The sequence below is a fragment of the Vipera berus genome (assembly GCF_964194415.1).
Source record: "Vipera berus genome assembly, chromosome: 1".
NCBI classification, from domain to species: Eukaryota; Metazoa; Chordata; class Lepidosauria; order Squamata; family Viperidae; genus Vipera; species Vipera berus.
Window position 1 is genome coordinate 183,175,626 of NC_138202.1, and position 13,625 is coordinate 183,189,250.

The following is a 13,625-nucleotide window of genomic DNA, read 5'->3' on the forward strand; positions in this document are numbered from 1 at the left end:
TGAAAACACATGGCAATAATAGGTTGCTCATAGGTCAAATATTGTTTCCTATTATTCACCAAAGTTACACTATGAGTAACATTTCCATCTTTAATGCATGCCTCTCAATTCCATAAATCCAGAGAAAAACTACTGCTAATTATTATTCTTTTCACTGAGGCTCTTCTATTAGTCTTTTCCAATTCCTTCCACTGAGGCCTTAGGAAGTTTTGATGGAGTGAATGAAGAAGTCTTTTCTTGATTTAAAGTATTTTGAAACTTTGTTGTTGTTAGTTGCGAAGTCGTGTCCGACCCATCGCGACCCTATGGACAATGTTCCTCCAGGCTTTCCTGTCCTCTGCCATCTTCTGGAGTCCATTTAAGCTCACGCCTACTGCTTCAGTGACTCCATCCAGCCACCTCATTCTCTGTCGTCCCCTTCTTCTATTGCCCTCAATCTTTCCCAGCATTAGGCTCTTCTCCAGTGAGTCCTTCCTCCTAATTAGGTGGCCAAAGTATTTGAGTTTTAGCTTCAGGATCTGCCCTTCTAAAGAGCAGTCAGGGTTGATCTCCTCTAGGACTGACCGGTTTGATCGCCTTGCAGTCCAAGGGACTCGCAGGAGTCTTCTCCAGCACCAGAGTTCAAAGGCCTCAATTCTTTTGCACTCAGCCTTTCTTATGGTCCAACTTTCACTGCCATACATTGCAACTGGGAAGACCATAGCCTTGACTATACGCACTTTTGTTGACAGGGTGATGTCTCTGCTTTTTAGTGTGCTGTCTAGATTTGCCATGGCTTTCCTCCCAAGCAGCAAGCGTCTTTTAATTTCTTGGCTACAGTCCCCATCTGCAGTGATCTTGGAGCCCAGGAAAATAAAATCTGTCACTACCTCCATTTCTTCCCCATCTATTTGCCAGGAATTGAGAGGGCCGGATGCCATGATCTTGGTTTTCTTAATGTTTAGTTTCAACCCAACTTTTGCACTCTCCTTCTTCACTCGCAACAAGAGACTCTTCAGTTCCTCTTCACTTTCTGCCATTAGAGTGGTATCATCTGCATATCTTAGGTTGTTGATATTTCTTCCAGCAATCTTAATTCCAACTTTTGATTCATCTAGCCCTGCCTTTCTCATGATGTGCTCTGCATATAAGTTAAATAGGCAAGGCGACAGTATACAGCCTTGCCGGACTCCTTTCCCAATTTGGAACCAATCAGTGGTTCCGTGTCCAGTTCTCACTGTTGCTTCTTGGCCCGCATATAGGTTTCTCAAGAGACAAATAAGATGTTCTGGTACTCCCATCTCTTTAAGAACTTGCCACAGTTTGTTGTGATCCACACAATCAAAGGCTTTAGCATAGTCAATGAAGCAGAAGTAGATGTTTTTCTGGAACTCTCTAGCTTTCTCCATGATCCAGCGTATGTTGGCTATTTGATCTCTAGTTCCTCTGCCTCTTCGAAATCCTGCCTGTACTTCTGGTAGTTCTCGATCCACATACTGCTGGAGTCTAGCTTGTAGGATTTTAAGCATAACTTTACTAGCATGAGAAATGAGTGCAATGGTGCGATAGTTTGAACATTCTTTGGCACTGCCTTTCTTTGGAATTGGAATGTAAACTGATCTTTTCCAATCCTGTGGCCACTGTTGAGTTTTCCAAATTTGCTGGCAAATTGAGTGTAGCACTTTTACTGCATCGTCTTTTAAGATTTTGAATAGCTCAGCTGGAATACTGTCACCTCCACTAGCTTTGTTGTTGCTCAGCTTTTCTAAGGCCCACTTCACTTCACATTCTAGGATGTCTGGCTCGAGGTCAGTGACCACCTCATTGTGATTATCAGGGACGTTAAGCTCATTCTTGTATAGTTCTTCTGTGTAATTTTGCCATCTCTTCTTAATCTCTTCTGCCTCTGTTAGGTCCCTGCCATTTTGGTCCTTTATCATGCCCATTTTTGCATTGAACGTTCCCTTCATCTCTCCAATTTTCTTGAAAAGATCTCTGGTCCTCCCTATTCTATTGTTTTCTTCTATTTCTTTGCACTGTTCATTTAAGAAGGCATTCTTATCTCTTCTAGCTATTCTCTGGAATTCTGCATTCAATTGGGCGTATCTTTCTTTTTCTCCCTTGCCTTTTGCTTCCCTCCTTTCCTCAGCTATTTGCAAAGCTTCCTCAGACAGCCATTTTGCTTTCTTGCATTTCTTTTTCTTTGGGATGGTTTTGGTTGCTACCTCTTGTACAATGTTGCGAACCTCTGTCCATAGTTCTTCAGGCACCCTGTCTATCAGATCTAATTCCTTAAATCTATTTGTCACCTCTACTGTATATTCAACGGGGATATGATTTAATTCATACCTGACTGGCCTGGTGCTTTTCCCTACTTTCTTCAGTTTAAGCCTAAACTTTGCAACAAGAAGCTCATGGTCTGAGCCACAGTCAGCTCCTGGTCTTGTTTTTACTGACTGTATAGAGCTTCTCCATCTTTGACTGCAGAGCATATAGTCAATCTGATTTCTGTGTTGACCGTCTGGTGATGTCCATGTGTAGAGCCGTCTCTTGGGTTGTTGGAAAAGAGTGTTTGCTATGACCATCGTATTCTCTTGACAAAATTCTATCAGCCTGTGCCCTGCTTCATTTTGTACTCCAAGGCCAAACTTGCCTGTTATTCCGGTTATCTTTTGGCTTCCTACTTTAGCATTCCAATCCCCCATGATGATAAGGACCTCATTTTTTGGTGTTAGTTCTATAAGGTGCTGTAGGGCTTCATAGAACCGGTCAATTTCATCCTCTTCAGCACCGGTGGTTGGGGCATAGACTTGGACTACTGTGATATTGAATGGTTTGCCTTGGATTCGAACTGAGATCATTCTGTCATTTTGAGGATTGTATCCCAGTATTGCTTTTCCTACTCTTTTATTGACTATGAAGGCTACTCCATTTCTTCTGAGGGATTCTTGCCCGCAGTAGTATACCTTATGGTCATCTGAATTAAATTCACCCATTCCTGTCCATTTTAGTTCGCTGATACCTAAGATGTCGATGTTCAGTCTTGTCATCTCTTGTTTGACCACGTCCAGCTTGCCTTGATTCATGGATCTTACATTCCAGGTTCCTATGGAGAAAAAATCTTTACAGCATCGGACTTTCCTTTCACCACCAGACATATCCACAGCTGAGCGTCCTTTCGGCTTTGGCCCAGTCGCTTCATTCTTTCTGGCGCTACTAGTACTAGCCCTCTGCTCTTCCCCAGTAGCATATTGGACGCCTTCCGACCTGAGGGGCTCATCTTCCAGCGTCATATCGTTTTGCCTTTTGGTACTGTCCATAGGGTTTTCATGGCAAAGATACTGGAGTGGGTTGCCATTTCCTTCTCCAGTGGATCACGTTTTGTCAGAACTCTCTGCTATGACCTGTCCGTCTTGGGTGGCCCTGCACGGCATAGCTCATAGCTTCATTGAATTACGCAAGCCCCTTCGCCACGACAAGGCAGTAATCCATGAAGGGGATTTTGAAACTAATTATGCTCTATTGTAAGTAGAACATTATTTTAAATATAGAAGCAGAATTCACTGTTCTCTATTATGGTTTGATTGAGTATAAACTAATTGAAATAAATTGAAATATGTTAGGCATAAGTGGCATCATTTTGAGATAGGATGTGAAAGAGCAGATGAGGACATTAATATAATAGTACAGAATCATAAAGTTGGAAATGACTGTTTAGTCCATCAAGGCCAAAGCCCCGTTCAGTGCAGGAATCCAATTAAAGCATCCTGGACAAGTGGTTAATTAGATTCTGCTTCATGCATCTAATGAATGGGAGCCCCTCACCACACTGAGTAACTGTTATTACCATTTCTAGTATTCAGTCAGAAACAGCTATCTTATAATGTAAACTGACTATCCCATGTTCTGCTCTCTGGAATGAGAACAAACAGGTATTTCTGATAGTAGAAGAGCTGTTGAACATTTGCATCATCTCTTTGCATCTTTGCATCTATGAACTTATTTGACTGCTAAGACAAACTATCACATTAATTTCTGACAATTGCATTTTTTTCAGGGTGTTTATAGATAGATTGCTTTATGATCTGGTCTAGAATGTTCTTATATATTAATACATTCTCAATATCAGAGAGTATTTTAGAGTAGATCATAACCCAAATTACAGACTGATCAGTTTTTGGTTGCTGCATCTTCCTTTTTTCCTATGTTGAAGGTAGAGACATTATTTGCTTCCATTCATAAGCTCTTCAGTCTACTTCAACATCTTCATAAATGACCTAGAGCAGGGGTCCCCAACCCCCAGGCTGCAGTCTGTTCCAAACTGGGCTGCGCAAGCAGTGAGCACACCTCTGCATGCAGCTCCACTTGCATGAACAGTGGTTGCTTGTGCTTGCATTGCTCACACAAATGGAGCTGTGCACATGCATGTGGGTGGGCCTGCCATTCACATGGAACCCTCCCCTCTCCTCTCCCACCCTGAACCGCCAATCCAGAATGGTTGGGGACCCCGACCTAGAGGAGGGAATTGTCTGGACAATCATTTGTCTGGGAGGGAATCAGGACTCCTGCCTTGGGCAGGGAGTTTGGACTAGAAGCTCCCAAAGGACCTTTTAGCCCTATGATTCTATTTCTATCCAGTCATGTACGCTGTTCTCCAGTTTTCTTAGAGGTAATACATAAGAGTTCAGTCACCATGGTTCTGTGAGTTAACATTTTAACTCTTTTCAAGGATGTCTTTAAACTCTTTAAAGAATGTCACACAGAAGATGTTCTTTATAATCTGAAAATTAAGATTTAGAATATAGAATAGTATATGGAATAAATCAACAAAGATGTTTTGACTAAGTGTTAGAAGAAGCTTCTAACAGAATAGTTTGATGATGAAGCCAATTATAGATGGACGGGGATGATCTCCTATTTGCTCAATTTCCATAAAAGGCTGGACAACCATCTATTAATTCTTTAAACTGGATTCCTCCATTGATCAAAGGATTGTGCTTAATGACTAAATGGCCTTTTCAAACTCAACAATTTTGTAATAGTTTTTCCAATGCTGAACAGAATGTGATCAGACATAGCTCCTTTGCAGTTGAGATTGGGCAGGCAGGAACAATTTCTGTTCATCAACGACAGGTCTCCAAGTTGTTCAGATGCAGGCAAACAGGAAAGAATTATAGGTTCCATTATGGCTTTTTGATTCCAGGAAGATTACCATATTTACATCTTAGGGTTCTGTTCAAGATTTAGGCTTGAGTGACAAATTCTTTTTGCATGAAGGATGTCAGAATCCATTTATATCTCATTTCTAACTATGTCCTCTGAGCTAAACCCAAATCTCATCTCCCCCTGGATTCTGCCATCCCAAGGGGGAGAGGGAACAGGCATGGAGTTTTATGGCTTTCACTTCCTCCCTTAAATGTAAACTTTGTTTATTCTGCCTGCTTGCTATCCATCACAATATAATCAATTGCTTTTTCACTAGGCATTCCCTCTCATCTTATGGGCATCTAAGAAAGGGGGTGGAAAAGGGAGGAATGAAACTCTCCGGAATCTGGTTTGTTTCTCCAAATGAAGTACAAGGGGGGTGGAAATGATCCTGCTGCAAACGGACTGTTATCTCTCCTCTCCCTTGATGGGCTTACCACCTGGAGCTTGGCTGATCCAGAACTGACAGAATGAACTGTGGGGTGGGGTTTGCTTGGGGACACTTTAAAAATATCGATCTGTGAGGGGATTCCTCAGATCCTGTCTATTATGCCTGCTATCTCCTATTTCTTAGTAAAAGTTCCTGCTTGGAAAATCTTGTCTCCAAGAGTCCTTTCTTAAGATGTGGGCTGAACTGGGTTCTGACAAAGGATGAAGAAGAGAGGCAGAAACTGTTATCATTTCTTTCTATGCTATCGGAATTTTTTTAATCTGGATTGATTTTCTGAAGTATTAAGATGTTATATGTAATCTGATATAATTAGTATTCTGAGATTCTCAACTATATTGAAATATTTTATACTTAATGTCATACCTTATTTCTGATTTTCTAAATGGAAGAAATGAAAGGTTCTTGATAGACTTCTTTTTCATTTTAGATTACTGGCTTGCAAGCAACTTTACAAAGCTTGGAATCTGGAAACAACATTCATATTCCTGTGATGAAAGGTAAATAATTAGCTATGAACCAAAAAAAAGTAAAAGCTTAAGAGATAATGTTGGCATCTCGTGGTATTATGCACATTTCTAGAAATTTAACATTTCTCTACATATTAAATTTATACACAGACTCAAATGGTCTAAAACTAATGCTGTTTGAAAGATCTCTTTTAATCTCAGCTGCTATTTAGACATCTGGATTCCAGTTGCCCCTTTGTTGTGCAAATTGATGCCTTGACCTTGCTTTGGAATTGTTTTCCCTTAGGCTTTGGCAAAGAGAGGAAGAACCTCTTGTCTTGTGCATTTTATTCTAATCTTCTTTTCCTAGCTGAAAGGAACTATCATTTCAGTAGAGAATTGCTGTCATTGTATTGAATGATGGAGGCATTTCTTGGAGTACACAAGCTTACAACAATTGGGAGCATTGTGAAAGGTGTAAACCCTAACTTCACATCAGATCAGTTTCCTGTTTCTCTTTTTATATCATCTATGGTATACTTCCTAGTTTCCCAAAGCTAGGATGCACTCTCACACAACCTTGAATGCAATATTCTATGGCAATCCCTTTTCTTGAAACTGAACAATTTTACTTCCATTTCAGAAAAAACACTCCTGAGAAGTCAGGGAAGGGGAAGCAGGCAGTAGATCTTTTATATTGGATTTGTTTGTAATAACAACTGGATCCATATGTCAGGACTCAGATGACCAACATCCATTGAACCCAAAAGATATATTCTTTTTCTTTCACTGTGGCTTAAGGATAATTCTGTCATAATAGTCCTTTATATGTTCCTCTTCTTCTCAGAGTGTTACATAGAACCATAGAATCCTAGGGCTGGAAGGGACCTTGGAGGTCTTCTGGTCCAACATCCTGCCCAAGGCAGGAATCCTTATACCATCCCAGACAAATGATTGTCCATTCTTTTCTTGAAAACCTCCAGCAATGGAGCACCCACATCCGGGAGGCAAGCTGTTCCTTTGATTAATCATTTTGACTATCAGGAAATTCCTCCTTATTTCCAGGTTGGATCTTCCTCTGACAAGCTTCCACCCACTACTTTTTATCCCGCCCTCAAGTGCTATGGAATATAAATCAATGCTCTTTTCCCTGTGACAGCCCTTCCAGTATCATGTTTCCCCTGAGCTTTCTTTTCATTAGGCTAGACATTTACTGTTCATCCTTTGATTTAACCTGCAGTCTCCTTATCATCTTTGTTGCTCTTCTCTGCATTCTTTCTAGGGCCTCAGGATCTTTTGTGTATCATGCTAACCAGAACTGGACAGAGTATTCCAAATGTGATGTCACTAGTGCAGTATAAAGCAGTACTATCAGTTTTTGTGATCTTGATGCTATCCCTCTGTTGATTTATCCTATGATTGTGTTAGCTTTTTTGGCAGCTGTAGAACACAGCTGACTCATACTGAAGGGGTGGTCCATTAGTACACCTAGATCCCTGTCACAGTTACAACTGTTGAGCAAGTACCACTTATTCTGTACCTATGCATTTGATTTTGTTCTATCTAAGTCCAGGACCTTTTCTCACATCTGAACTGTATCTTGTTGAACTGGGCCAATGCGGAAGTTTATCTAGATCCTTCTGAATCTTGAGTCTGTCTTCCTATAATAACTATAAAATTAATGGGATAATGTGTTTACCTGCTAGATTTTCGTTAATTTAGTAATTCATCTTCTGAGGGATACTACCTGGGGCATTTGGTGGCTTGTTGTCACTAGAGCATATTCAGAGAAATTATTTGATTCCATTCTTACCTTCTGCTGTTACTTTAGGTCACAGAGCTGAAAGGAGACATAATGTGACCCATTCATCTCATAGGGGAGTAAGGACAGAAGAATTGGGGGATGTTTGTCCAATGCACTAGCTATTCTAACACCAGGCTAGAAAATTTGTGCTCCATTATGTTATGAGAATGGGGGCGTAATGGTTCAGCAGATAAAGATGCTGAGCTTATCAGCTGGAAAGCTGACAGCCTAAGTTTAAGACCTGAGCATTGTGCAGTGGGGAGAGCTCCCTTTACTTGCCGCAGCTCCTGCCAACTTAGCAGTTTGAAAGCATGCAAATATAAACAGATAAACAGGTATCACTTCATTGAGAAGGTAACAACATTCCATGTGCTCTGGTCTATAGTCATGCTGGCCACATGACCATAGAAGTGTCTTCGGACAAGACTGGCTTCCCTGGCTAAGAAACGAAGATGAGCACTGTCCCCTACAGTTGGACACAACTGGACAGGGGAAACCTTTACCTTTATTTTATGTTTTGGGAATTCAGTCATACATAATATGCTCTATTTGCATGGATGCCAAATTGTGAACCCATGAATTATATTCTGTAATACATCTGTGTAGATATTGCCATGTTGTATGCACCTACCCATAATATATTTTGAGGTGGTTCCACCTTAATACCTCCTTGCCTAATATTTCTTTTTTAGCTTTCTTTTTATAGTTTTTAATCATGAATATTGCTTTACTATTTATTAATTAAGGGATGCGGTGGCTCAGTGGGTTAGGACACTGAGCTTGTCGATCAGAAGGTCAGCAGTTTGGCGGGTCGAATCCCAAGTGCCGCATAACAGAGTGAGCGCCTGTTACTCGTCCCAGCTTCTGCCAACCTAGCAGTTCGAAAACACGTAAAAATGCAAGTAGAAAAATAGGGACCACTACGATGGGAAGGTAACAGCATTCCGTGCGCCTTTGGCGTCTAGTCATGCCGGCCACATGACCACGGAAACATCCTCGGACAAGCGCTGGCTCTTCGGCTTTGAAACAGAGATGAGCACCAGCCCCTAGAGTCGGAAACGACTAGCACGCATGTGCGGGGGAAACTTTACCTTTTACTTTTTTATTTATTAATTATCTGTTCTTTATCTTTATTGTATGACACCCAGAGTCACCTGATTGTGAGAGGGAGAGCTACATAAAATGGACAAACAAACAAACAAACTTATTTTTCCTAGTTTGGTACCGAAATCAAGACTGGATTATGTTCTGAATAATTGGATTTATAATACTTATTTAGATCTCAATACAATTCACATTTTCTATAATTTGATGGAAAAGAAATTACAATTTCTATTGTGCTTTACCATTCTGAGAATCAAAAAAATGTTCTGTCTAAATGGGCAATATAAAAAGAAGTTCTTAAATAATTGAAATAATGTTCTTTCTATTAAATTTCTATACTCCTCTGTGATAAATTGTTTGTGCTTTATAGTAGGTCATTGGTGTGATAGAGAGGCTGGATTAGAGGGACCATCCCAAAGAGCACTTAGGGAAGCCAAGGAACAGAAAGTGCATTCTGGAGTTAATACACACGATTCAGCCAAAGATCCAGCAAAACAGATGAGCAAGAAATATCCAATGGTATGAATGTTCTTATTTGTATATTTATTTTACAAGTTTATAAGGCTATCTAATGAGTCTGGATAAGACATAATAAATACAATCCAATACAATTAAGGCAAACAAAAAACCATCAAACACCATAAAAAGTAACCCTTAAAATACAGTCAAACACACAGGATCCACCCACCCACTATAACCCAAAGCCTAAAAAAATGAGGAGGTTTTCAGAGCTCTTTTAAACAATTGGAGCCAGATATATCAGGAGTGGTGATGGTAGTGGTATTCCAGTAATAGATTTAGAATTTGAGCTAGTGTCATTTACAATACTGTAGTAGAATCACAGTCCTGGAATTGGAATGAGCCATTTAGGCTATTACTACTGACTGGAACTGCCCATACAAATAGGAGTGGAATTACTAAAGAAGTAATAAAGATATTCAGCAAATATTATATCAATAGGATTAAGTACGTTTAGACACAGGACCAAGAGGGGTGCACTCTGTTCCATCAGAGTTCAGGTATATATGTAATCCAGGCAATATTTATTTAAAAATACCTGTTCTGTCAAGAGAGGATGCACAACTACATCTTTAAGCACCATAAAACTTAACAAAACATAACAGTTTCCCTGATCATATTCCTCCTAGTGCCCAAAGAAGCCAGGAAGGACATGGATCAAACCTACATGAAGGATTCTATTTTGCTCATTACAATGGATTGTATCCAGCAGGATACAATCACATTATTGGATGTGATTCAGCTCAACATTAGGCACAGAAGTTTGTAACACAATTTCAGATAGTGTGCATATTTTAATAATTCCGTGTTAAAAGGTCTATGGGATGCTCAGATCCCACTGAATGGACTCAGTAGCAGTCATACCATTAAATGAAATGAAGCAACCATTTCATGCAATTTAATGGGAGGGGTGATGAACTGGAAATGATGATGAATACCTACCTGCTTATCCATCTTCACTTCCCAGTCTCCGAGATTCCTTTCAACATTATGTGTAGTATAGTGATTAAGTTATTTAATTAGGAATAGAGAGGCCCAAGGTCTAACCTTTCCTCAACCTTGGAAGCTCACTGGATGACTTTGGACCCATCATTTGCTGTCAGCCCAGTCTGCCTCTCAGGATTGTTGTTGTGAGGAGAAATAGGAAGAGGGAACACTATGTATGCCTGAGTTCCTTACAGATATTATCTTGCTTCCCAGGATGTAAGAAATATTTCAGCCCTTTTTGTTTACATAATAGATAAAAACTATTTTCATTATCACACTGAATGGAAAATTGAATATTAATATAATTAACAAAATGTATATGTCATTCCATTCTAAGACTCCATTGAGTAGAGATAATCAACAAACCAAACAATGGAAAGCAATTTTAATAAACCTATGAATAAATATGTTTTAAAATCTGAATGAATATCATTAGTTAATTATAGTTTTTCTTTCTTTATTTTGATTTAAGGATTCAGAATTTCCTGAAGGTATCCAAGTAAATCCATACCTTGCTTGTGCAAAAAAATGTGTGCGGCCATTGAAGTCTGGAATATATAGACTGAGCAACACATTCAAAGTACATGATTTGGCAGTGACCTGGTAGGAGTTCTTACATATTTGTTAATGATTTCATTTTATTGTTTAGCATTATAAATAAATATTTGTTTATTATTGGTTATCTAATGATGTCAATACAATGATTTACATACATGCTTTTTATGTGAATATTATATTAGGCAAAGTAACCTTGAAGAAATTATGCTATATGAAATCAGTTTAAACAGTAAAACTGTATTCTTCCTTGCAGTTGAGAATATAGAGGGTGAATGTTGGAACATAAGTCTTGAAAATATAAGCCCTTTTGCCTTTTTTGCAAGATTCTGTATTCTTTAAAATGGAAAGCAGCTGTCTGTCTCTCAGTTATGACAATATTTGATATTTTATCATTCCTCTATAAATGACTGTAATTTATCACAGCAGATTTCTACAGTTCAGATTAAGAGCATGTTTAGTAGAGTTTTCTAACTTTCTTTGTCTACTGACTCACAGTTTATTTCTTAATGCCATCGAAATAATTTGTACTTGAAGAAAAGAATAAATAATTAAGTCCTTGCTAGGGAGCACTGTGCGTGTTGCCTGGAATTGCTGAATGAAAGCTAGGATGGAAATCTTGTAAATAATATAAATGTGAATTTAAAAGAAAAGGCTTAGAATATATTATCATTTTATTATGTCAGCTTTTCACATTTTTGGGGGTTGGTCACAGAACAGTAAAATGAAAGGAATGACTTACCTGCCATTAAGGAATCCCAGGGAAAAAGGACAGTTGACTGCATTAGCTATCAAGACTAGGCTAAACAGATAGTAGCTAGATCCTGTGGCAGTTGTTCTGATCAGTCTTTGGTCTCAGTAATTTAGTTGTTTTTGTTATTTCTGTTCTTAGGTTACTGTTGCTCTCTTTGGAATTCTAGATATTTCTTGTATTTTATTTTCTTGTTCCTTACTTTATACTCCTACAAAATATAAGTCTCCCATAGTCTCTTTCTGTTAAGTGGATGAATAAACCTAATAAATAAATAAACTCATTCATTGTTTACTCTTTCTACCTCAGGACATACAACTTCATCTGAAGCTGTTTCTTCTGAATTTTTGTTTCTAGTCATCACAGAATTTAGTGTAATGCCCTCTTCATCAATTTTATCATGGTTGGGCCCAAAAGATGTTACCAAATTTGCATAATTTGTCACTCTCAACCTTACTTTTCTTCTTCCAGAAAATGGTGATTATTAACGCACAAACCAAATTATTCAAATAAACACCAATTTTTGTAGACAAACTTTCAAATGCATTTTGTAGGGTATAATTTTCTTTTTTATTTTGTGTTGTTAACACCCCCAATATCCTATTTAAAAAACACTTTGGCTGTCTTACAGTAAAATTACCATTACAGTTCAGCTACCATTTTCAAGCAGGAAAACAGTAATGGTACATCTATTGCAAGTTATGCATTGCCCTTCAGTACTATCAAAGTGACAATGTGAGGCATCTTGAAAACAATGAAATTATTGGAAATCACTACCGATTTGTCAAGAGTTAACCATTCCACATTAACAGCGTCTCATTTTGCAATAGTGGCAAATATTTATAGTTTGGGTGTACAATGAGAGTGAAGGTTTGTTCTCTGAGCTTGTAGGTTACTTTCCAAACATTTCGTTACCAGGCTAGGTAACATCTTCAGCAGAGTTTAGGGGATGTCAGTGTCAGTGTTCTTCTGTTTATAAGGACTTCATGTGGTCAGTGGATCATGTAATGAGTCTTGTGATGGGTCAGATGTGGATGTGTCAAGTAAGAGTTTTGTAATGGGTCTTGTGATGGGGAGGTTACATCAGTTGAGGATCATTGGGAGGTGAAGTTCTGGTTAGGTGGGGCTTGCGTGGGTTAGTTGAGGGTTGGTGCTGTCCCTGGTTGACTGTGGTTGATTTGGATTCTGAGGGGTTCATAGACTGGTTGTAGGTCAATGTGTCTGTTGATGGAATTGCTTGTAGAGTGCCAGGGTTAGTTTTGGCATGGTAGTTGGCTGTGTGATGTGTTGGGGTTTGGGTGCTGTGTTTTGGAATATGTTTTTTTATGGTCTCTTTCGACATCACCGCTCTCTTAGCCTCCATTAATGTCTTTCTGTATAACCGCTATCCAAAAAACATATTCTGACACACAGCACCCAAACCACAACACACCAAAAAGCCAACCCACAAGCTCAGAGAACAAACCTTCACCTCATCATCTCATTTTCTAATTTAGTAATTTCTTCAGTAGATTATGGAAAAGTTACAGATACAGTGTAGCATGTAATAACATCACTGGTGATATTACCTAGTCGGGCAATGAAACTTCTGCAAGCATAGAACATAGAATAACAGAATTAGAAGAGACCTTGGAGGTCTTCTAGTCCAACTCCCTGCTCAAGCAGGAGACCCTATGCTATTTCAGACAAATGGCTGTCCAGTTTCTTCTTAAAAAGCCCCTAGTTATTGGGCACCCACACGTTCTGAAGGCAAGCCATTCCACTGGTTAATTGTCCTCACTGTTAGGAAATTTCTCCTTAGTTCTAGGTTGCTTCTCTCCATTG

The 13,625-nt window shown here is 39.1% G+C and overlaps 1 protein-coding gene across 1 annotated transcript in view; it reads left to right on the forward strand.

The window, feature by feature from the left end:
• SPAG16 (sperm associated antigen 16) overlaps positions 1–13,625 on the forward strand; it is a gene marked incomplete at its 5' end in the record, with an annotated part of 372,352 nt that overhangs the window by 82,166 nt on the left and 276,561 nt on the right. Inside the window, 3 exons of the mRNA XM_081312658.1 lie at positions 6,063–6,132; positions 9,360–9,508; positions 10,968–11,098. Coding sequence (XP_081168784.1) covers positions 6,063–6,132; positions 9,360–9,508; positions 10,968–11,098 — 350 coding nt within the window. The remainder of the gene's footprint in view (positions 1–6,062; positions 6,133–9,359; positions 9,509–10,967; positions 11,099–13,625) is intronic.